General features: G+C 37.1%; 3 protein-coding genes across 7 annotated transcripts in view; 1 reads left to right on the plus strand and 2 right to left on the minus strand.

Moving 5' to 3' along the window:
- LOC145939084 (zinc finger and BTB domain-containing protein 8A-like) overlaps positions 1-6,774 on the minus strand; it is a 76,687-nt gene extending 69,913 nt beyond the window's left edge. The window contains exons 1-2 of the mRNA XM_083043172.1: positions 6,712-6,774; positions 6,131-6,322 (exon numbers count right to left, since the gene is read on the minus strand). The gene's annotated coding sequence lies outside the window, so the exon portion shown is untranslated. The remainder of the gene's footprint in view (positions 1-6,130; positions 6,323-6,711) is intronic.
- The window catches only part of Qin (tudor domain-containing protein qin), a 153,537-nt gene that overhangs the window by 607 nt on the left and 127,834 nt on the right, over positions 1-25,096 (plus strand). The window contains exons 1-5 of one of the 4 annotated variants that reach the window (XM_083043160.1): positions 6,318-7,476; positions 9,316-9,600; positions 9,687-9,769; positions 9,848-10,051; positions 10,145-10,225. In XM_083043160.1, coding sequence (XP_082899286.1) covers positions 9,339-9,600; positions 9,687-9,769; positions 9,848-10,051; positions 10,145-10,225 — 630 coding nt within the window. In that variant the 5' untranslated portion in view covers positions 6,318-7,476; positions 9,316-9,338. Of the gene's footprint in view, positions 1-6,317; positions 7,477-8,244; positions 8,568-8,768; positions 8,914-9,315; positions 9,601-9,686; positions 9,770-9,847; positions 10,052-10,144; positions 10,226-25,096 lie in introns of those variants that run through there. The other 3 variants (XM_083043158.1, XM_083043161.1, XM_083043159.1) reach the window with 3 other exon arrangements.
- The window catches only part of LOC145939083 (uncharacterized), a 35,348-nt gene continuing 20,470 nt past the window's right edge, over positions 10,219-25,096 (minus strand). The window contains exons 1-3 of one of the 2 annotated variants that reach the window (XM_083043169.1): positions 18,299-18,373; positions 11,645-13,140; positions 10,219-11,076 (exon numbers count right to left, since the gene is read on the minus strand). In XM_083043169.1, coding sequence (XP_082899295.1) covers positions 10,744-11,076; positions 11,645-13,140; positions 18,299-18,338 — 1,869 coding nt within the window. In that variant the 5' untranslated portion in view covers positions 18,339-18,373 and the 3' untranslated portion in view covers positions 10,219-10,743. Of the gene's footprint in view, positions 11,077-11,644; positions 13,141-18,298; positions 18,374-25,096 lie in introns of those variants that run through there. The other variant, XM_083043168.1, reaches the window with a different exon arrangement.

Consider the following 25,096-nt stretch of genomic DNA (forward strand, 5'->3'; position numbering starts at 1 on the left):
TCCAGAATCTATGGATTTAATCTGTCAGCTTGATAGAAACTGTTATTTAGCCGCGATGCGGATAGATATAATATTCGCGTTGCCATACGCTCGCAACATCCGGAGTTGGAAGTTTCTTGCCGGGTAGCTATTTGCTGAAAAGGAGGACGAGAAGGCCAGGGATTGCGCAAAACCGTTCGCCGGCAGGATCTCGCGACCGATCGCCGCTCCTCTCTCACTCCTTCGCCACGAAGGAGTCTCGGAGACTGTTCGCCAAAAACGAATCCCGTATATGTACGTGAAGCCCGAGCGATTCCGCCGTTCAAAACCGCATATAAAATGCGACGACCTTCCACGGACTCGCGCTTTGCTGCATAAATTTCAGACGTTCTCCGACTACTACTCGTTCCTATCGAAACATCGAGATAATATCCAAATACGGTAAATATTGCACGGCGAAAAAAAGTACAAGATGTGAATTAATGGTCGACTGCATGGACCTTCTGATTATCTTATACTTTTTTCAATTATTAAATATATTTATCGAGAAAAATAAAGACGAAAAAGCGTGCAACCTATCAGGAAGATTCTCGCACGGTCTTGGCACGACGGATTTGCTTTCTTTTTTCTTCCGGCTTTCCATTCCGTGTTCCGAGAGCTTGCCGAGGTTTAAATGCGTTTTAAAATTGCACGGCGAAGGCGTGTAAACTGCCGGTAATGTCTCAAACGAATCTAGACATCGCCTTTTATCTCCCGGTCCTCTCGCCGCTCCGCTCGCTCGTTCGTCGCGGCTGTTCGTTATTCCGTGAATAAATAATCGAGCGCGCGCGCGCGAAAGGCTGATGAAAATTTCAATCGATGGCTTTTCGCCCGTCCACTATTCCAAAATTATTCATCGATCTCTCGCTAACTCGGCGCCGCTCTCTCCCGATCTTTTCCATGTCGCGATATCCTCGACGGTGACGACAATGATAGTTCCGAGAGAAGAAATCCCTCTCGACCGTTTAGGTGTTATAAAAAAAAAGCCGTATAATTCTTCTCTCTTCTTCCTGTCTCTCTTTCTATTCTTTCTCAATAGATGATGAAAAAACGACAGTTAAAACGCAATTTAGTTCTCTGCATATTTGAAAAGGCCTTCTCTCTATCATTGATTTATCTCAACGCTCGTATTTTTCTTTTCGGAATTTTATAAAATAATTTTTGGAAAGATTAAATAATTAAAATTAAATATGCTTGTTATATATATTAATAAGCAAAAGTTCCCCTCTAATTTACTCTTGTGCATCTACGAATTTATCAGACGCTTAGAGAGAGTGTGCGAGAGAAAGCCCAGTGAAAGCAAGAGAAGGACAGAGAGGACGAGGGAAGAGAGTCAACTGCGAACTCCCATCGTGTCACGTAGCTCCTAATCTAGGTCAACGGAATTGAATTTAGAACTCAGGCTACCGTAGTTATATACCGCTCTGTAGGTTCAGCGCCGCTTCTTCGCATAGGCAAAGCGTTTCCGGGTTCATAGCGAAAAAGATACACATACACACAATCTCTCCTGCGGATTCTGCTAGGTCGCGGCTGGACCAGAATGCGAGAGAGAAAAAGAGAGTTTTGAGTTTTAAATTAACTGTACAATTCTTTATGAAGAGAATGGCGACGAGTTTTTGATCTACACCGCATACATATATTCGTAAATGTCTGTCGACTCTCACAGGATTGCTTTAGACATTAATATTATTATTGATATACCATGTAATAATTTCTACTGTAAAATATACTGTTATAAAAGCAATCTTTTACGTGATAATTGTTACAAATAAATCAACGCAATTAAATAAAATCCTTTTCTAAAAAAGATATGTAAAGTCGATACTTATATCGAAGTTTATTGTTGTCGCTTTTCCGCGATTATTGACTGTCAAGATTCGCATTGTGCGTTATGTTCGTAGCATCGAGCTGTCATCGCGAGGGTTAATAGTTTAACAATTTGTCCAAAATAAAATAAAATAAAATAAAATAAAATAATATTATGTTTTAAATTTTAAATAATATGTTACAAGTTATAATACTTTAAACTCGATTAATATTTTTGACAGTTATCAGCTGATTTCTGTCAAAAAATATTAATCGCGGATAAAGTATTATAACATATTAGATTACTTACAAAATATTATTATTTCAATTATAATAATATGTTGTAAATAATATAATATGTCATAATATATACTTATAATATATACTTTGTCCGCGATTAATATCTTTTGACAGACATCAGCTGATAATTCAAAAATATTAATTGTAAGAGTATTAAGGTCCGATTGCACAAACGTTATTTTGGTTTTAAGCGACTCTTAAATATGTGTTTGCCTTTATTTATTTAAAAAGAAAGATAAAGATAAACACATATTTAAGTCCCGCTTAAAGCCAAAATAACGCTGGTGCAATCGGGCCTAAAACATATTAGGTATTTAAAACATATTATTATTTTATTTTATTTTATTTTAGACAAATTGTCAAATTGCTAACCCTCGCGATGACAGTCTCTCGATGCTATAACGCACAAGACAAATCGAGGCAGCTAATCAACATCGCGAAAAAGAGGCAACAATACTTGCGAGAATCAACTTAACATATCTTTTTAAAAAGAAAACTAGAACAACACAAGCGCGCGATATGCGCGCGCCATTCCTCGATTTTATATAAAAAAGAATGATATTTCTATATAAAGTTTGTTTAAACTCGAATAATATTTTTTGACAGAAATCAGCTGACAACTGTCAAAAAATATTAATCAAGTTTAAAGTACTATAACATTTTATTTAAAACATATTATTATTTTACAATTTTTTTACATACTATTATTTTAAAATTTAATTAACAAATTAACGCTTTAATCAGTTGATTTCTGTCAAAAAATATTAATAAAGCGTTAATTTGCTAAATCAATTTTAAAATAATAATATGTTATAAAATGTAAAATAGCAATATGAATATGTTGTAAATAGTATGTCATATCTGCGATTAATATTTTTTGATAGAAATCAACTGATAACTGTCAAATATTAATCGAATTTAAAAAATTATGACATTATTTAAAACATTATTTTAATTTTTATAGCATACTATCATTTTTAAAATTAATTAGCAAATTAACTCTATAATCAGCTGATTTCTGACAAAAAATATTAATAAAATGTTAATTAAATTCGTTAATTAAATTTGTTAATTAACTTTTAAAATAAAAATATATTATAAAAATTAAAATAATAATATATTTTAAATAATATGTTCTGTCAAAAAATATTATAATCGCAGATAAGGCGATATTATAACATATTATTTACAACATATTTACCATTTTAATATTTTCAACATATTATTATTTTAAAATTTAAATAGCAAATTAATACTTTATTAATATTTGTTGACATACTTTAACATATATTAACTGATTAAAGCGTTAATTTGCTAATTAATTTTTGAAATAAAAATATGTTATAAAAAATTCAAATAATTATTTATTCTGGCATCTTTCTCTCTAGAAATTAATTTATTATTTAAAGAGTGCATATTTATCTGAAAAAATTGCATAATATTTTTAAAAAATAATGATAAATTTACTTTTCATATAGAAATTTGATATTTTTAGAATGAGAAAGTTATTATATCTATACAGAAAACACATAATTTTTAGCTCTTTAAATGTAAATATATACACTCGAAATTAACAGAGAAATATATTTTAATAATATTAGTTTTGATTAACTACATATCACGATTCTACAGATATTAAAAATAGTTTATCATTTTTCATTTAAATGCATTATTTATTCTGCATCTTTATCTCTTAATTTACTATTTAAAGAGTGCATATTTATCTTAAAAATTGCATAATATTTTTAAGACATTAATAAATTAATTTCTTATAGAAATTTGATTTTTTTAGAAAGAAAAAGTTATATCTATACAGAAAACACATAATTTTTAGCTCTTTAAATGTAAATATACATACTCAAAATTAACAAAGAAATATATTTCAATAATACGAGTTTTGATTATCTTTATCTTGATCTTTAGTTTTGATTAATATCTGAACTACAGATATTAATAATAGTCTATCATTTTTCATTTAAATGCACTAGAACAACACAAGCGCGCGCCATTCCTCGATTTTATATAAAAAAGAATGATATCTTTATATAAAGTTTTTTAAAACTTGATTAATATTTCTTGACAGAGAGAAATCAGCTGATTAAAGAGTTAATTAGCTAATTAAATTTTACAATAAAAATATGTTATAAAAATTAAAATAATATGTTATAACTTATTATTTACAACATGTTACTATTTTAATTTTTATAACCTATTATTGTTATTTTAAAATTTAATTAGCAAATTAACGCTTTATTAATATTTTCTAACAGAAGTCAGCTGACTAAAATGTTAATTTGTTAATTATATTTAAAAATAATAGTATGTAATAAAAATTATAAAATAATATGTTTAAAATAAAATGTTACAGTACTTTAAACTTGATTAATATTTTTTGATAGTTATCAGTTTGACTGATTTCTGTCAAAAAAAATTAATCGAGTTTAAACAAACTTTATTTAAAAATATCATTCTTTTTTATACAAAATCAAGGAATAACGCGGGCGTATAACGCGCGCTTGTGTTGTTTTAGTATAAATAAAAGTAATAATATTCAGAAGACAATTCATTTTGTGTAATATCGTCACGCATACCATTAAGAATTTTTATATTAATTAATTTTTATATTTTTTTTCTAAAAAGTGGAATAAAAAAATCACATTTCTCTATAGATATCTAAAATTTATCTGTAATAAAAATATTCTTCCATATCTTATATATTGATATATCGCGTACGTGTCTCCGCTGCACATAATTATCTGAAATATAAATTTTGAAAACTGCCTACGCGCCTAGAATCGAATGCTGCAGAAAGAGAGTAGAACAAGACTAATGCCGCTAATACCTCGTCGATGTAGTGGTACATAACGGGACCTAATAGCCGATACGCCCTTTCATCCTCGCAAAACGAGCAAGCGAACGAGCGAGCGCGAGAATCAGCTGTCGACTCTCGGCGAAGAGCTTGGTATCTTATTCGTCTCGCTTCCGTTCGTTTCCTTATGAGAACCCGACACTCACACAGATAAAGCATGTGATCTCTCTGTCTCTCTCCCCTCTTCGCGGATACATTCCCGCATATAAGCGCAAAACGGATCGTATACAATGTGCGCGCGCTTCCTCGTTCCTCGCGATGGTATAACATACGGCCGAGGCCTTCCTTCGTCGTCGCATTTACAGAGCAGAGAATTCCGGGAGCGGAACGCGCCGCGCCGCTCTACGTCGCGTCGCTCTCCGCATCGGCTCTCCCGGGCAGGCAGAGAAATAATAGCCGAGTGATAGAGTCGAGCGCGGGGAATTTTTATGGTTAAATCGATGTTGCACACGCGGCGCGGGTCGCGGCTCGCGAGCGGGATGGAGAACGTCGCGGAACGAGCGAAATGAGAGAGAAAGAGATAGAGACACAGAGAGAGAGAGAGAGAGAGAGAGAGAGAGAGAAAGAGAAGAGAAGGTTTCTATTCTCGAAGAGATAAAGAAAAAAAGAGAAAGAGATAGAAGGAGGAAGAGAAAGAGAGAAATCTGGGGCGGGGATAGATCCGGGCTTCGCGCGCTCTCTCTCTCTTTCTCTCTGTACGCGACCTTGAATGCCAGCCAGCCTAGACCTTGCCTCCGCTCTTTCGCTCGCTCGTTCGTCTAGTCCAGAGAGGCCGTGTGACTGTTGTTTCAAGTAACACAACGGGCGGCGGCGACGACGACGACGATGAGCTCGAGACGGGTCCTCTCGCTCGCTCTCGAAGACGCTGTCTCGCTCTCTCGCGCCGATTACGTAAAAGAGATCGCGGCGGAACGGCGTTCAAAGGACACCAGAGAACGGAACTGCGTTCTCTCTGTAAATCGCGAAACGAAATGTACGACGTCCGATCGCGTTTACTTTATAGCGAACGAATCTATTTATATATATTTCGAGGATCCAGCGTCGCGCGATCCAGCGTAATGCAGCGAAAAATTCAAACAATTTGACAACAATCGCTCTTAACCTCTCGTGATAATTTAAATATTTAAGTACAGATACCTTTCGAAGACAGATCCCATCCGAAGGAAATTGAATCGCTAAATGGTAGCCGTTGGTCGACAATTCAATTTAAAAGTTTTCCTCGAAACACGGGAGAAGAACCTCCGGGAGAGACGAAGACGACCGTCCTGAAATTGCCGCCGGAACGGCGCTGGTCGATCAATGACGATGAGAGAGACGTAGATGGGCGGACTGAAAGAATCGAGCGAAAGATTCGATATTATTAATGATGCGTTATTATTAATGACGCGAGAATTCGTACACATCACGGAGGATCTCACATCTTTCTCTTATGCCGACAGTAATTTATTCGATCGCGGCAAAAACGTAACGTTGCATGACGCGGAGAATCCGAAGAGAGAACGGACTTGGAAAGATCGCGGAAAAAGTGAGGAGGGGAAGGCGGAAAAGAGCATCTCATCGCGAGTCTGCTGCTCGCTGGAGCGATCGTTCGCTGGGTGGGAAATCATAACGGACCCTCGGGCCGGCGACCGACCGGGCCGCGCCTAGACCAGACGGATATAGCCGACATAGTATAGTCGTATATCGCCCGCTCTATCTGCGTGTCTAACCCCACTTACCTTTTTGCATTTTTTGACCAAGTAGCGCGACGTCCCGCCAACGACTCGCCAGAGGCATCTGTGCTCGAACGATTCAGAATGATCGAGAGATCGAACCGCGCGATTATTTCTCGACGCTGCTCGCTTCAACTACTCGGATCGCTCACCAGGGAGCAGCAGCGACCTAGATCGTCGATCGACTGCCGTCTTTTAAGCCCGTATCAGATTACGTATTGAGATTGGAGGATTAAAGAAATTTGAACCAATCAGGAGGGAGAAAAAAAATTTGTTCTTTTTAGTTTCTTTTAGTTTCGATTAGTCAAATTTCAATTTTTAATTTTCAATTTTCATAGTCTGATACGGGCTTTAGACAAATTTTTTAATATGTATATGCACAGAAAAGTTAATTAATTGTTTGTCTAGTAGCATCCTATTAGACACTTGATTAGTTAATTTTGTTACGCATATGCATTATGCATTTGCAAATTTAGACACTTGTTAATTAATTTCGTTGTGCATACAATTTGTATGTCTATCTTATATTATTTATATATGTATGTAAATCGATCAATCATAGTTAAGAATCTAAATTTAAGAATGCTCGATCGTGATTGGCTAATTAATTACTCACTAGGTATATGTATAGTGGCATTACTTATATTGCTTTATGTTTTATGGTCTATGACGTCGCGGTATTGAAAGCGTCGAGGGATGAGATTTCGGAGATCGTAATCCAGATTTAAACTATTAATCCAGGTCCATTCAGCATCAAACATGTTAAAATTGGTAAATCTATTTATATTTCTATCGATCAATTGATATATTAAGATACGACTTCATTTCACATTAATAAAATCATTAATAATAAATGGGGTTAAATATATCAGAAATATCAATAATAGAGATAAAGGTAAATATCTTGTAACTATGTATATATAATTCTCTTTATCTTAAAAGTGGAAAATTCATAGATTAAAAACATATTTCGCTTCTCTCGAATAAATAAATTCTGATAAAAAAAATAGACGCACGATAGAATAATGTGTAAACCGTCACGGTTTGGCGCCAAAGGTTCACCGCCATTTTAACACACTCGTACGCAAATAGTATGCAAAAAGATCGTAGAGACATATATAGTTGGATCGCCTTGTCATCCGACCGACATAAACAAAGTTCGATAAACAGTTCTGTTGGAAGCTCAAGTTCGATTCCGCGAATACGACGGCATAGGCGTCCTTATAACTTTTTTCTAGGGGGGGCAGAGTGTACATATACTCAGGTGTGCGTGTGCGTGTGCGTGCGTGTGTGTGTGTGTGTGTGTGGTGTACACACACATACACCACACTATTTCGATATATATTTATGTTATAAATTTCAAACAAAAAATTATTTGGGTGACAATTATAAAATTATTCTAAATTGAAAAAATTAAAATATTAAAATCCAAGGGGGGGCATATGCCCCTCCTTGCCCCCTCCCCCATGGGCGCCCATGTACGACGGTCAAATAAACACAAACACCAGACGATATTCATATGAAAGAAAAGAGATAAGATAAATTGCGCGCGAGCAAGTGCTCATGGGTAGCGAAACGGTGCGGCGGTTGTCGGTTCAAACGTGTCGCGTCTTGTCGCTGAAACGCATCTTCTCTTCCGGGGCGAGCGAATTGGTCGGGCGAGCGCGATCCGGGAAGAGACCTTCGTCGGGATAAATCGCGAGTTTCGTTTGTTTCCCCCGCGTACAGGATGTATACGTACCGCGTGTCGCGCGCGAAATCGTCGACGGGCAAGTCATCTTTGTCACCTTGCTACAGTGTCCCAAGCATCAAGCTGAAGAACGTGAACTGCGTTGTCTGTAAATGCAAATTTTACGTGGCAGGTAATTTTCGTGCACGGCTTTTCGCCATCTCGCATGCATATATACGTATATCGATTGCTACGCCGGCGTCAGGGAAAATACGCACCGGCGTCGTCGCGTTGTTCAGGTTCGCGAGGTTGTACGATCACGTCCTCTCGCCGGTATGTATGTACATATATCGTGCGCAATAAACGTAAATACGTAAATAATGCTAGCGACGAAAGGAAACGATTGTCTTTTGATCGACAACGCGAACACGCACGGCGGGACGTCGAGGAGGTTAGAATTGTTTGCGAGCGAGACTTCTGAGTTTTTTTTGTGACGAAATAATGCTCGAAAATACTTCACCTTTTGCACCCGTTCAAAGGTTCGATGAAAAAACAAATATAGATTATTGAAGCTGATCAGAGAAATATTTTATATGTTTTAGATACTACTTATGCTTTCGCTTTATTTTACTTATATTTTCATACTTATTTTGGATAGGAAAAGTTTTATCGCGATATTATATCCTGTAATAATAAAAATAATAAAATGCATGATATCGAAAGGCAGAAATATTTTATATACAATTATATTTTATACAGTCATCATATAATACAGTTTTAATAAAAGCTGACGAATATCTTTTCTGTCCTATTGTTTTCCTATTATATGAGTGGAAAAATGTATAACTTACGTAACTTATATTCTTACATTATGAAATAGATTATAATAATTAATATCATATGGATCAAAATGTAGAAAGAGTGTCAAAATTGTGTTACAGATTCAATAAGACTGAGCAGGTCTATGCAGAGAGGGTCCTGTATACCTTTGCTATTGGATTGTGGACATCCTATATGTCAAATATGCAGTGAGAAAATTGCAAAGTGCTCTTTGTGTAACAAAAGCATTGCTACTGAAGGTGCTGGCAATCAGAAATTCCTGCCATTGAATTTGTACACGCTAGGGCTGATTGTTACGTCATATAATCATCTAATAGAAAATGACGATGAAGAATTTTCCTTTTATCATAGAGGATCTACACAGTTACGTCAGATATCAAAGCAAGGTTAGAAAGTAATGCTCATTATTATACAAAATAGAATAAACTTTGTAAACAAGAAAAGAGATTTAATTTATTCTTTTTGTTTATAGGATGTTGCCATGAATGTGGAAATCAAGCTAACGTAAACTGTCCGCAATGTGTGGCTCTCTATTGTCATTGCTGTTATTCAAAAGTAAATTAATATATTTTTTACAAGAGACATATTTCTAGTTAAATGTATCATATTTTATAATTTTGTTCTACTTTATAGATTCATGGAAGAGCATTGCAGAGCCACACACAAGTTCTGTTATATGAAGGAGGCCCCTATAGTCCTACTGCAATGCTAAATAGCTGTTCGTCAACATGTTACGAAACATTAAGCTATTTTTGCAATGACTGTAATGTGGCCTGTTGTTCTAATTGTACTTTGCGCTCACACAAACTGCATGATTTTGTGGCATTATCAGAAAAGGTTAGTAGTAACATTACTTAAATTATAAAAAATTATAAGAAATGATTATACATTATTGCAAAAAATCTAAATGCTGATGTGTTTTATTTACAGAACCAGACCCTGCTACCCGAGTTTGATCAGATTTACACAGACATCGAGGAGACGCTGTTGCGAGTTAGCCAGACAAAAGAGGTGAGTACCTATTTTTATTAAATGTCTTTTTTGATGAGGAATGGAACGGATAATCTGAGAACGTATAAACAAAATATTACAAAATATATATATATGTCATGCACAGTAATAAGAATAAATAAATTTAGGCCAGATAGGCTAAAAGAAAAGCTCCGTAAGATAGGCGAGCATTTTCGGTGATATATAGTACATAATACGCATATGACTAGAGATAATAGAAGAAATATATAATATATCATCAGCCATTTCATACCCGTAACAGACTGTGAGATAATCTTATAACTTATTATTTTTCCGCACGAGAATATTGCAACCCTCTCTTTATCTCGCGCGTTAAAATACATATAACTCTATCATATATATATTGCACTTTTCCGAATCTGCAAGCCTTTCGGCTTCGTCATCTTATACGTTTATGATTTTTAACTTTATATATAATATATATTATAATGGCAACGAGTCAGGTATCATACGTTAAGGCTAAATTATTTAACACATAACGCATTAATTAAATGCATTTACTCTTCATCGTTCGACGTTTGAGATTTGCCTTTATGCTTGTCTTTTTCGTCTTGTTTTTTTAATTTCTTCTCCTTCAGTTTCGCTTCCATTTCTTTGAACTTGAGTTCTAAGTATCGATCTACTTCCGGGCCGGTAAAATCCTCGGGAAACTTGGGCATAATTGGCAGGATATATTTGTATAATCTCTCGTTTAAAACGTATAGTTGAGTAGTCGTCTCGCATTTTACATTGAACCACCAATCACAAGTCAACGCTACCTGACTAAATATCGTGCCGTTCGGACATAAGAATGACGATTTACCACCATTGAGATCGCAGTAATGCCACACCTGAAAACGATATTATTATTAATTCGATATTTTAAATCATTTAAAACTGTGGATATAAAATTTAAAAAACCCGAAATAAATTGTATGGAAATAAAAATCATATAAAAATTCACAAATTAAAAAAAAATTGAAAAAATGTTTATAGTCGTTTTGTTTGAAAACTCGGAAATTAAAAATATAGATATAAATATAAATAGATTATACAATATTATTTTATATATAATCTATTTATAGATTATATATATTTATATATTTTATATTTTATATATAATTAATTAATTTATATATAATTAATAAAATATAAATATATATAAAAATATAAATAGATTATATATAAAATAATATATAATTTATTTTATATTTATATCATTATTTTTAAATTTCGAGTTTTTAAACCAAACGACTAAAATATATTTTTTCAATTTTTTTAAATTTGTGAATCTTTATATGACTTATTTTCTTACAATTTATTTGGGGTTTTTTAAAATTTTATATATTATAATTTATATATATATATATATATTATATATTTAAATTGTTATATATATTCGTTCCCACGTATACTTACTTGACATCTCGTCGCTGGGTCGCCGAAGAACCCTTTATATCTTTGATCCTTACAAGTGAAATCGGTTTCCGGTATAATCGCGTACGCCGGATAGTCGATATGGGGTTTTCCGCGCGTCGCACCGTATTTCAAGGATGTTTTCGGTTTCGGGCGGGTAATTTCATTAGGCGCCACATATTCCTGACTTATAGATGCCTCGGTAGAAATCGGCAAAGTGTATCGTTCGTCCTGTAGGATGTCGTCACTAAGATCTTCCGTGATCTCGTAGGTGTGTTCAGTTGTATCAGGCCTGGGGGTTGGCCTCAATCTTTGCTGTTTAGATTCGTTTGAAATATCCTGAACATAAGGGCTGTAATATTCCACCTTTTCATCCTTTATGTGATTTATATTGTATTCTGGTTGTACCGGGGTCTTGATCCGAACGTCGTCGTCGTCGTCGTCCGTCGCCTTGTATCTTTCGGGATCATCGGTGATCAATAGCGGATTCGGTGTCACTTGGAAGCTCGTCTCGGTAATCACTTTTGGCCGTGTATTTATTTTCGGTTTGTAATTGTTCAATCTAGGCGGAGATAGTAACGGTCCTTGCGGCTGCGGCAAATTTTCCTGCCGCGAATTGTGCAGGATATTGAGAATCTCCAGTAGTGTCTTGATACTGCTGTCGATGTTGTCTTTGTTCAACATCTCCGGCAGTCGCTCGGTTAACTGAAAACTTTCGATTAAATTGTTCAAATTCACGCTCGGCTTCCGATAAACTTGCGAGATGACGGACGACGATTTCATCGACGGTTGCATGTTGGTGTGTATCGGCGGCGGGATGTATCTCAGACCCTCGAATTCTTTACTGGGGTAGTTAACGATGACATTCGGTACCTTCGCCGTATCCTGGTTATAATCGTCCTGCGAGTTGCCGAGCAGCGGTTTCTTGATCAAATGTTGCTCTCGCGCGGGAACGGGAGGTCTCAGGGGTCTCGCGGGGCCGAAATATCGATTTTCCTCGTGCAAGATCTGAGTGGAAGGCGTGGTGATTTCAGGATAGGTCTTTTCCACCTGATAGAACTGATAGGACGGAGTAGAATAGTCGGCATAGTTGATCTTAGCGCTATACTTGACCGGTGTAAAGTAGTCGTTGTCGCCTCCGATGTTTCTGGGATCGAATTGCACGGACGGGACGAACTTGTCCTGATCGGGTGAATTGACACGATATTTGATAGTTCCTCGTCTCGGCACGCCGTTGAGTCGAGTCAAAGGATGCGACGGTAAAGGTTTTCGAAACAAGTTGGTCGACGGATCCTTCGCGTAATTTTGCTCCAACGTAGTCTGATCGTGCAAGTAGTTGTTGGCGACGTAGAAAGTCATGTAGGGTATCAATCTCCGATATCTCTCCTTGAACGTTGTCAGATTCATGTTTGCGAATAACTCTTCCTCGACATTCTCGGAAATCGCGTCCAATTTTGCCGGCTCCGATGTTGCGAAGCTTCGCATTAAGAAAACTGCAACTGAAAAAAAGAAATTGCTTTTTATCACTATCGTCGTTTTTGAATTTTTAATTGCATTTTATATCGAATTTTTGAAAAAACAAGACGCATAATAAAATTAAATCTTGAAATTTAAAATTCGGATCAATCTCGCGAATTTGTTGCAAAACAGTAGTATAGTTTTAGCGAAAGAAGGCGGAGAGAAAATGAGAGATAACGCGATATGTCTGAAACGTCCCGACAAAGACAAATCGCGGAAAGGGAGGAAGAGGTCGGTCCAGAGTTGAAGTTGAATCTGGTGATCTAGATGTAGAGTGTCGGTGAATCGGTACGTTTTTAGCGGTTGCATCGCTCGAACGTGCCAGGGCGCGAATATACCCTCTCTACCACAGGAATACCGATATACGCGCGCACTCGTTGCCTATATTCTATCTCGCTATCTCGTGGCACGTACAAAAGCGCTGGCCGGCTCTCCGAATATTTTCCTTCTAATTTAATTTCACCTGGCGGAGAGCGTGTAGTATCTCGCACATTTTCGAGGACGAGGAAATGGGGTGGGGGGAGACCGGGATGAGGATGGATCGCACGGTGGCTTTTCGAGGGGTCGATTAGAGATGTGGGTATTTCGCGCGATGCACTGGAATGTCGTAAACGGAAATTCTTTCTCTATCTTGCGCTCAATATACATCTCGTTCATCAATAAAATTTCTTAATCGTATTTTATATTATTTATGTTTACAAACTAATAGTTTATGAACGAACAATTAAATTTTATACATATATAAAGCATTCTAGAGAAACGCGTAAAAATTAATATACAATTATTTTTACCTATTTATCCACTACACAGCGCGGTATGTTTTCTCATGGGAGCAATTATATCATATCACTATATATTTCAGACTACAATACACATAATTATTTCTATTTGAATAATTTTATCATTGTTTACTATTCTGCCGGCAAAATTAATAAAGAAAGTAATTTGTCACTAAATGTTTCTAATTTCTTTATTATCTATGATATAAATTTTTATATTTCGCGCGTTATGCACGAATAAATATTCAGAATCAAATTATTTGAAATTTTCTAAAAAAAAATATCAATTTTCGTAAGAAGTAACATTAAACAAAAATAATCATATATTAAAGTTTCTAATTTCTTTTTTATCCACAATAAAATATTATATTTTGCGATGCACATGAGAGATTATTCAAATCGTTAAAATCTGAAATTGTCGGTCCAAGAAATATCAATTTTTAAAGAATTAAACGAATCACACGTGCTAATTTTCTACGGTACTATCTTCGTTCATTCCATAGATATTCTTCACGCAGGCGAAAACACCTCGCGAATATACCCTCGTTCACTTTTCAATTTGCGAGCTCTCGTCACATCGTCCGACTGGCGATATTGCAATATGAAACGCGAAGGGGTTGCGGGGAACATGGAATGACGAAGTGTGCAGTCCGAGTGGTGCCGGATATAAACCCGCTTCACTTAGACTCGCCATGAATTTTTATAAACCGATTATTTAGCGTCGATGTAACAAAGTGCAGCGCGCCTGCTGAAAGAGCATCGTCGGTGTTTCGAGCCGACGATGCACATCAAAGGGTTGCGCGTTTCCAACCCCGTATATTTCCCCCTCGCTCTCTCTTTTCTCTCTCTATTTGTCTCTCTTCTCTTTCTCTTTTGCGGGTTACACACACCGTTATATACACCAGTCTCGACCTGGAAATCCAATTCGATTCTGCATGAAATGAGTCTGGAAACTCTGTTCGCGTTGTGGCTCGGCGCGGCGCGCTTTATTAATCCTGTCAGCGTGAAACATGATTGAAAAATTCGCAAAGCGCGTGTTCATGCGATCTCTAAGAGGCTCGACTTGAACATTTTCAAAGGACGATGCGATATCATTCGTGGAATACATTTTCCGTGCCGTACATATAAAGAGACTCGACTGCGCGTCTTCGATGCCGCGGGGGAATCCGCCTCGAAATGCGGCATTTAAGTCCGAGTTAAAGGGACTCTCTCGTTTCCGCCGAATAATACGATCTTACTATTTAAAATATGATTATTGTCGGAAAAATCACGCGTACTAATTACGTTAAGGAATCAATATTAATGATTGTACAGTCAAGATGAGGATATAGGTAAATTTTGTCCGACACATCCGCGACTTATTTATTAAAAGAATTAGATTTTATTTCTTCGATGGATCGAACGATGCCAGACTTTTCATATTTACTGGCCGCCGCAATAAACAAAACAATTATTCCTTAAATTGGATCTCAGCCAAACAATTCGATAGCTTTCTTCTTCCTAGTCGTCGCCGATGTCTCCGATTTTTTTTTGTTTTCTCCTTTTGTTTCCGCGACGATTTTTTTCTGTTTTCTCCGTTTGTCTCCGCGACGATGCTTGTTCGATCGGCGAAATTCTAACTCGTATGCTGCGTTGCGCAACATTTATTGTATGTGTCAGGCGAAAGTACAACACGCTGGATGGGATGTCGTGTCGATCCATTGGTAACCCGATACGGAATATTAATTGACGGGTATTGGTCTCCCGGATTACGTTATTTCAAACGCACGTGACTGGGAAGCTCGACGGACACGTCGAAAGGGAGAAAGAGAGAGAAGAGAGAACCGCGAAATACATAAATGTGGCCGGAATACGGACATTGCTTTGTGCTCTTTCGTTTCTAAAATTCTAAAATTTAATTACGAGTTCCTGCGAATGCACATGATATCTAATTAATTTTCGAGCATTTAATACGGAACGATATGAGGTCTGTCTGTTTTCGCGGCGTGCAGTTCGGTATAATGAACGTACATCCTCGTTCTCGTCTCTGCAGTACGCGACATTCGTAATGTAGAACACAGCATTCAGCAAAAACTAACTGCTACGAATAATTGATGCCGCTACGGTGCGCGATGGACGGAAAACCCACCGTCGAAACTCCCAATCGCGCGTGGCTGAAATTACTGCGTGCGTCACTTTATTTATTGCACGGACACGAGACAAAAGGGCCGCGACACGAGCGGTGCAATATGCGCGGGAAAATAAAGCCATTTTTCATTCTTGGTCGCGAGGACGGAAATTCTTAATGAGTGAAATATCGCGACTACCGCTCGACACCGGAGAAACATGGCGTGTTTTGCTGAGCTTTTGAAATCGGAATAGTTTCGAGAGGTCTTTGCTAATATTATTGAATTTCTCATCCTATGATTTATTCGTAAAATTCAATATAATAATTGGAGAAATTTTAATATATAGAGAAGAAAATGTAAAAATATATGGAAAATTTTTATTTCATTCATTACTCGTTGATTAAATGTTTAATTTCAGTCAAGATTTCCATTTACCTTTTGTATGCATATTAATAATTTATAAAGAACATTTCATATGTTTCAAATTTTGTGTTATATAACATTATGTTCCAAAGGGACTTGTGAAACTTTCGAGATCCTTTATATAAGATTACTTGTATAAGAATTATACTTATGATTCGTGTATTTCATAATCGTGTATTTATACTGCTATTGTATCGAGTCTGTCGGCAATATTATGTCACTATCGATGCATATTTTGATTATTTAAAATTTACATGCGATGAACATTCTCTCGCTTCGAAGCGAAAGAAAGCGCGCGATTTTTTCTCGCGATGCGAACGCATACAAATATGCACGTAACGAAGGTAATTACACGCACGCGATACCGAAGCGAAATCGTGGTCAGCCATCGATTCTCTCGACTCGTTTCACGAAATCATCGATAAACATAATTCACATATAGCGCATATATATCGCTGCCGAAATGAACGAGAAAGAAAAACACGACCATGGCCGCGGGAGAAAAATCTGTTGAATTCTCATTTTCAAAAAAACATTTTGAGTATCAATGAGTAGTTTATCAAGAAAATTAAATAAATTTTCCCTCGATACAAATAATAATAAATCCGTATTCGGTTAACTTGTGGAAGTCTAATGATAAAAATATAACACGGTTTTATTTATTAACACACGCATGTACCTGTACACACAGCAGCCTGCGAAAATTTTAAACATTTTTTTATAAAACAACATTATATGATTTTTTTAAATTTAAACTTTTATTCAATTTTAATTATATTTTTAACATCAATTTTATCAACAAGTCAATGATTTAGCTTCTAACTGAATATTGTAAAATCGTAAAATATATAGCAGCATATATGTTTTTATACACAATGCGAGAAAGAAATATTAATACTTATCGGATGTTTTTTTGCGTTTTTACATTTGATCGTATCTTACGTCATGTACAGGGGTGAATTTTTTTTGGCGTTTTCGTTAGAAAAATTCTCTAAAATACCACGGAATTCGTATTCGAACTTCACGCCGCAAACCACGTTAATACGCGTTTTTACGGTTTACGGTTGACCCGTCTCAGCATGGAGCTTTCCGAAAATTCAGAAAAGCGTAGGTGTGCTGCGCGCGTTTTGCACGTCATTTAATTAAAACCGGAAAACGAGCTGCGTAATGACACTCGCGCGCGCATGAGGGCTCGTTGCGTTTCGATGCCGCGGACCACCTAGACTTTCTTGGATACAAATGGGTCAGAGCAGGGTCGACCGAGCGATTCGACCGGAGAATTTGTGCGAATGCAAATGTTCGTCGAGGTATCTCTACTCTGTTGCATTGCATCGCGGTTAGTCGTAACTGTTCGTGAACCTTAAGGGGATACAAAGCGGTGAAATTGGACGGAACAAGAACAGCCGAAATGTAAGATAGTTAGAATGAGGGGCGTCGTATGTATGTGTGTGTATATACATGTATCACTCGGATATCTCATCGATCTGGAGATATCAAGAAATAGTCTTCGCGAATCATAATACTTGTATTGGGTATTATTAAGGATGGAAAAATTTCGAAGATGTCGAGAGTTTTTCCCGAGATAAATTTTTATTTAAATTTTTCATATTTTTATCCATATCTCGTGATTTTTATTCAGTATCAGAAAATTTAAATGATTCGATATTCATGTATTTTATGATCTGTGCTTTTTTAAGTTTGCGGAATTTTGGAAATAGAGATACTGTCATTTAGTTATTTATTTATTTATTTATTTTTTTAAGTATAATACGAGTGAGTAGTACGATATTACAGAGGGGTGCATCTGTTTCGCGACATCGCATTATTACCTATTGACATAATCGTTCTCGGGATTGCCGTTTGATGCATCGTGATCCACGTGCCTCTTTGGCGAATTAGCTTGATTGGCTCGGTCAAACTCATATCATGCGGTCAACGGTTAAATAGAAACTATAGAGACTGCTATCGGAAATAGCGGTCAATAAACGCTCTAGCTCCAATAGTTCAGCGGAAAATGTGCAAACGTCAACAGATAATCGACCCGCTTCGATTACACACTAGTCACAGCGTTCTCATGCGATCGATCAATCGATCCGACAGTGATACTTCCTGTTCCTAACTTTGATCTTAATCGCACTTATACAGAGCTCTAACTTTCCGCAATTCTCGTGGCAACTTTCTCCTTTTCACATAAAACGAAGATTTTCGAAACTCGATATATATCTCAAGAATTCGATGATTTACTAAATTGAGTAAAAATTTAAATGCTTCTTAAATATGGTTCTTAATTTGCGAGGCACTTATACACACAGTCGCGAAACGATGTCATAAAAATTTTAGTTTGCTTTCACTTCGGACAAGATAATACGAATTTATAGCTCTAATAAAAAAGAAGAATTCGGATGCTGTCAAAGGAAAAGCACGTTATTAAAGAGATGGGAAGAAAAATTTGCGTTTTATTGTGATTTATGCGCCTCCGATACATTGTATATTAATGTTCATTTGCCTGTCTTTTGAGTTCGCATTGTCTGTCGATACAATCGCGCAAAATCAATCAATTCAGGGGAAACGTCGTATTCTCCCCTCGAGGATCGCGTTATCATTCAAAGACTGGCTCGCTGCGTTACAAATGCCGCAACCCCGAAGAATAGCAATTCCTAATGAACTCCGTGTATGGCCGCGTGCACGCTTACACTGAATAGTATAAACCGCGACAGGAGATCCGTGAATAGCCGCAAGTCGGCGCATTAAATTTATTAGCCCAAGTCTGCAAAATCTTTGTGTTTATCGGAATACAAAGAAAACGTTTCGCTAAACATCGCGGTATTTTCAGGAGGGAATTCGATGATCAGCAGTTTCATTGCATCGATAGAGATGGCGCCAAATATATGGAGATTGCGTTTTATTGTACGAAAAAATTCAATTCGGTAATGCAATTCGCGTAGCAGATACAGAGTTTTACAAATCATTTTTTAACACGAAAGAATATGCTGTTTATTTACACGTGTTGGAAAGAATTTTATAACTATGAGAGATTTAGTTGAATTTTTACGTATTTTAAATTCTAATATTTAGAGATTGAAAAATTCATCAGGATACGACAATCTTTAAATAAAAAAATAGTAGTTTACTATTCTTATATACGCATAATATAAATTTAAAGTTTGCAGATCTTTTTTTATTTAATTCTCTAAAATCACACATGAAGAATTCATTTTTATCTGGACCACTGGTTTTCACTTAATTAGACAACAATATTATTTCGTATTTTCAATTGTACCGTAACTGATTAGAAAAATCAACGACTCGTAATATTGTTTGAGTTAACCGAAACGTAGAATCACCCATCGTATTCGCCACCACGTTTATTCGGATTTTCAACCAACTCGTTCATTTGGTCGAATAATTTCAACTATTCGGTCCAAGTGTTCCGTATAAATTTAAATCGATTTCGCGCGCTCACAATCTTATTGGTCGCGGTTCTGATATAAAATTTCCTCTAAAATGTTTAATAATACAATAAAGTGGCGTACGCGAGACATAATCGCGCGGTTTTTTTATAGGATTTTTTTTTCTGATGAAATTTCTGCTTGTTCGCGAAATTCGTCAAGGCGATTTTCCGCGTATACACACCTTCGTCATAATTAATACGAGCGTTTCATGGATAAATTAGCAACATGAGCAGTAGCCTAACAAACGAATACTAATCAGCAAATACTGATTGTCTTTCATTGTGATCGATATAATTATTTTCTCGAGGGAGAACCTGTGTGCGGAGAAATAGCAGGGAATATAGGAACGCGGTCATTCGGATAATACCTATTTAATTAACAGTACATCATCAAGCCGAGTGCAGGTATCGCTCTTTCCACAGGAATCAAATCAAATTTGCGGCGAAGCCCGATATAAATCGTATTAAGCTTTTGGTCGCCATTTTCCGTCCAAGCGAATATTTCCAATTCGTATCTACGCCCTGTTCTCTTAACCCTTCCCGATCACGTTGCTTTGACAGTTTCACTCCGTCAATCCTTTGACCCGCCGAGCAAACCATGATATACCCCTCGTCTGTCATGCTTTGAAAGTCATCTCCATATCGTGTTCGCCAAAGAACTTGCGTTATATAGGGCGGAGATAGTTTTATCACTTTGACGTTAAAAGAACGACCCTCAATCGAGACGCAAAAATAATTTTATGAAATTTAGCAACGAAAAATTAGGATAATCGAAACTTTGCCATGAAAAATGTCCGGGAGCTTTTCAATTCTGCATATCTAAGGTATCTCGCTTCTTATTGATACACAGCGTAAATTTGTTCTATTTCTTTTTTCTCTCTTTTTTTTTTTTATTAGTTGACGACTTGTTGTTTTGTTTCATCGAACACGCGATTACTCCGTAAGCATAACTTTGCGTTTCGAAGGTTTCGGAGCTGATGTGTACAGGAACATGCTTCTCTTGTGTTTCGATATCCAACAACATTTCACCGGAAACTCCTTACACTTGAACGAACAGTTTCCTCTACGGCCCGGCACGACGTCGGACGTCGTCGCCTCGGATGGTGAAATTACAAACGCAACGACGACGGCTTGTCCGCTCTCATTACGATCTTCTAGATGACTTTCGCGCCGCGTAGGCGACTTGCTAAGTCGGATCTTTAACAACATTAACACTTGCGATGCGACCTGCTTCCGGTTACTTAACGACGAAAGCATCCGTTTCTCGACGTCGAGACTAATGTAAGCTTCTCGGAGTAAAAATTGCATTATCGGGCACATAATACCTGTCGACTTGTTGCCGAGTTGTTAGATGAGAGAATAAGATGAACGAAATGAACAAGGTACACATTGTTAGAAGACTTTGTTAGGAGAAATCGCGAATAAACGAATTAAAGTAAAACACAAAAATGTATATAGACAACGAAGGGATATCCTAATCAATATTTTCCTCATCGAACATTATTTGCATTATTTAATCTTTAAGCCTTTTTAACTCTCAACTTTTAAATTTCATATTAGATCGCAGTATTTTTTATATACGTAGCCTACGTTATTTACACACTCGCACGTGTATATCGGTTATTAGATCATTAAACTGCTATATAACGGTCGCGTTCAAGCATGCATAAAAAGATTTTTTTCGGACTTCATTGAATGACGTTCTATGCATCGGTGAGCAGATGAAGCACGATATAGCAACGGCCTGGGAGAGAAAATGGTCCGCGCGCTCGCCATGTATTTTTAGGTATTTCGTAACATCGTTGTGAATCGAACGTATAAAAGCCCATCGCAATTAATCTTTATTAATACGTCCGGCCGCCTCTCCCCTTTCCAGTAAATCCACCGGCGACTAAATTACATCAACGCGCATTCTCCGTGCTCCTTTTCCCAGGCATGCGAGACGAAACGAGAGCTAAATTGGTCAGCGCAAATTACAAGTCTGAAAAAATATACATATACATATAACGGATTAATCGCTTGATTATCCAACACATCCCTATCCGATTTATTACTGTAAGTAATAATTAAAGGCAAATGCTCTCACGCTTTCGAAGCGATTGCATGTTCGTTAAGTAAGAAAACGAGAAGAGGCGAAACTCGTGACTTTTATAGAGACGAATAAATTTTTGAATTACACTTTGTGACCTCAAGCTCGTCACTTTATCATTCTGCCACATTTTTCACATAATTGTCACGCGCGCGCGAGCTTTGTTTTCGAATTGCCCGGAAAAAGTCGATTATGTAACAAAGTTATCTCATTCGTCCAACTTTCGATATCGCCGCGTGTTCACAATCGCGTTTCCATATTACTTGAATCCAAGCATCCGTCGAATTGGTTCTCGTCGTGCATCTCGCGAGAGTTGACAGTCAGCTTCGATTTATTTGCCTCGCGATGAGAGGCAAATGGACAATGGACACTAGGAACAGGACACGTGCTGTCTCGATCGCAGGCATACTCCATGTCCGGGACACGACCGATATTCGTGGCAGCAATCGAAGCTGAAAGCTTCGCGGAGAAATCCCCGTAACGTGGAATAACGAAAGCTCGGAGTCGCGGTCGACACCTGCTCGAAATTCGATAGGCGAGCGACCGTAAGGGAATTGACTAACTTTGCAGGCTATAGGTATACACGTATTCCGCAGTTTCGTCTCTCTCCTTATCTTCCTCTTCCTATTTGCCTTTATATATGTATGTAGCGCGCGCCACCCCTTCCTGCGCGCATTGATTATTAATTCGAAGTCGCACGCGAGAGTTTCTCTCCCCCCTGCCCTTTTCTCTTCTCCGCGGACTCGCGTTTCATCTCTCGCTCGCGCATCTGCGATCCACCGCGTTTCCCTTATTTATCCCGCTTGCATCTCGATTACGCGCTCTCGATGCGCCGCAATACCCGCTCCGCCTCGACGCGCTCTCGAAATCCCCAGGTCGGGTATTACGCTAAGCACATTAGTCGTCGCCTCTCGGTTGTGATTATGCGAACTTTGTTCCACCGACGCTCGTACGTATACCGGTTACGGTTGGTGTGCGCCAGAGATAAAAGGCTACGTCGGGAATGACAGACCACATACAGTTAGAACGGAGAAAGGAAAGGAGACAGAGAAACGCATCGCGATATTATATATATATATATATATATATATATATATATATATATACAATTGTAGCGTTTTGTGACAGTATCGTCGACGATTCTTCCTGTCGATCTTCATGATCTCGCGTTTGCGAGTTATTTTACTGCGCGAGAAATAGCCCGCGTAATGCTAAATATTCTCGCGACAATGTGCGGGAGTTTGATCGATTTCCGACATCGTAAATCCGCGAGGAAACGTAATGTTGTATGAGATAAGAAACTAGATAATTCGAATTGGATTTTATACTTTTAGCATCGCATACAGATACGGAATTTTTAAATAGAAAATTTTTATGTATCAAAGTAGATACAAATATAATTATATGTAAAAGAAATAGAACATCTATGTACTTTTAAAACTGCTATTCGAATTATAATAAGATAATCTTGTTTCTCAGAAAATATTTAAATTTGATTGACAATGTTTATATTGTATACATTATACACATTGTCTTAATATAATAGAATTATAATATTAAACGCAGAGTATACTGATTTAAACGTTTAGAAGTAATTCCGGACGTTTAATAATAAAGATTTATATTATAATTTGCGAGATAATTCTATTTACATTAATAACTATTATTTTAAACGACTTCTCATTAAGAGCTAGAACGAAACTTTGTTTCGCTCCAATTGCTTTATTTTTCATTTTTAAGCTCTTGTCGCTCTTATTCGACGCCGCTTTTATACGAATTGCATCGATTCATCTACGTAGAAGAGGAACAATAAATAGGAGTAGGTTTTCAATTATAAAGACGCGGTCGATGCAATAATTAGTCACACATAGCGCGGCAGCATACAAATTGTATGAACGCGGTGACCAATTTACGAGGACCTGTCTTTAATAATTTATAATATCATTAAACGTCCCGCGTAGTCTTTGCTCTTTGCTAGGATTTCAATTAACCGCGATATTAATTACACATAGGAATTATGTGAATAATAATGATTGATTATATAATATGTTTCACGATAAAATTTGATTTGGAACCCCCGTGTTTCATTGCATTATCAAATTATCCGAAATTTTGCCCATGTGTCGATAAACGCTATTAAATTCCGCGACTAATATTCCGACGAACGGATTTGACGAGATAAATCGAAAATTCTTTCGTCTGGATCTGTGTTGAAGAATCAACCATCTTTTTAAAAACCGCTTATATATACATCTGTTTTCGCAAAGTTTTTATTTTCTCTCAGAATACATCAATTATACATGCGGGCATTTATGTGTATCCGATTTTATCTCTTCTTCGTGTACTTCCCGTCACACGTTAATCGAATAACATTCGCCCGACATGAATATAACGCGCCGCGTGTCGAGAAAGTCGAAACGCTCGCGTCGCCTCGTTACTTTATCATTTATGGGTGTAACACACAAGCTACGGAGAAAGCGACGACCAGTTTGTGTACGGTCTTGGTTCGTAGATTTTGCCGTCGAATCCCGTCGGTTTTTCCAGCAACAGGCTGTATTTTTTCCTCTCTGAACCGTTTGATCTTTGCGACGCTCGTAGACGACTGCGAACGATGTTCGATTATATCACTTGCTCGTCGTGGAATTTTTTTTCTCACGATATTATATCGCGTTATCGCTCGTATGAATACGGAATAAGCATACGATTCGCTCGTATTCTTTTCAATAGCGAAATCGCGGATTCTTAGATCCTCGGATTCGCAGGAAGAATTCAAAGAAATCGACGATCCGCAACTGACCGCACAATTCGGAGATTTAAGTCGAGGTAGCCAAGAATGCAAAATTCTATTTACATACTTGTCACAATTACCTACCTACGGGTACTTTCCACACGAACTTCACTTGGATTGCCAATTAATTATATCCACATACCTGTTAGGAGTCACTAATTAGCGACTAAACCTCTCCTTGTTATCCCCCAGCTCGTTATCCATTCTCATAACTCCTCGAGTTGTCGCTCCTTATTATTTTCCAGCGCCCTACTGAGCGACTCTCTCCGCTAATCTCATCCCTCTACGCAACTTTGCGT

This window comes from Prenolepis imparis, unplaced genomic scaffold (assembly GCF_030444845.1).
Source record: "Prenolepis imparis isolate NDT839.2.m4 unplaced genomic scaffold, iyPreImpa1.0 SCAF_7, whole genome shotgun sequence".
NCBI classification, from domain to species: domain Eukaryota; kingdom Metazoa; phylum Arthropoda; class Insecta; order Hymenoptera; family Formicidae; genus Prenolepis; species Prenolepis imparis.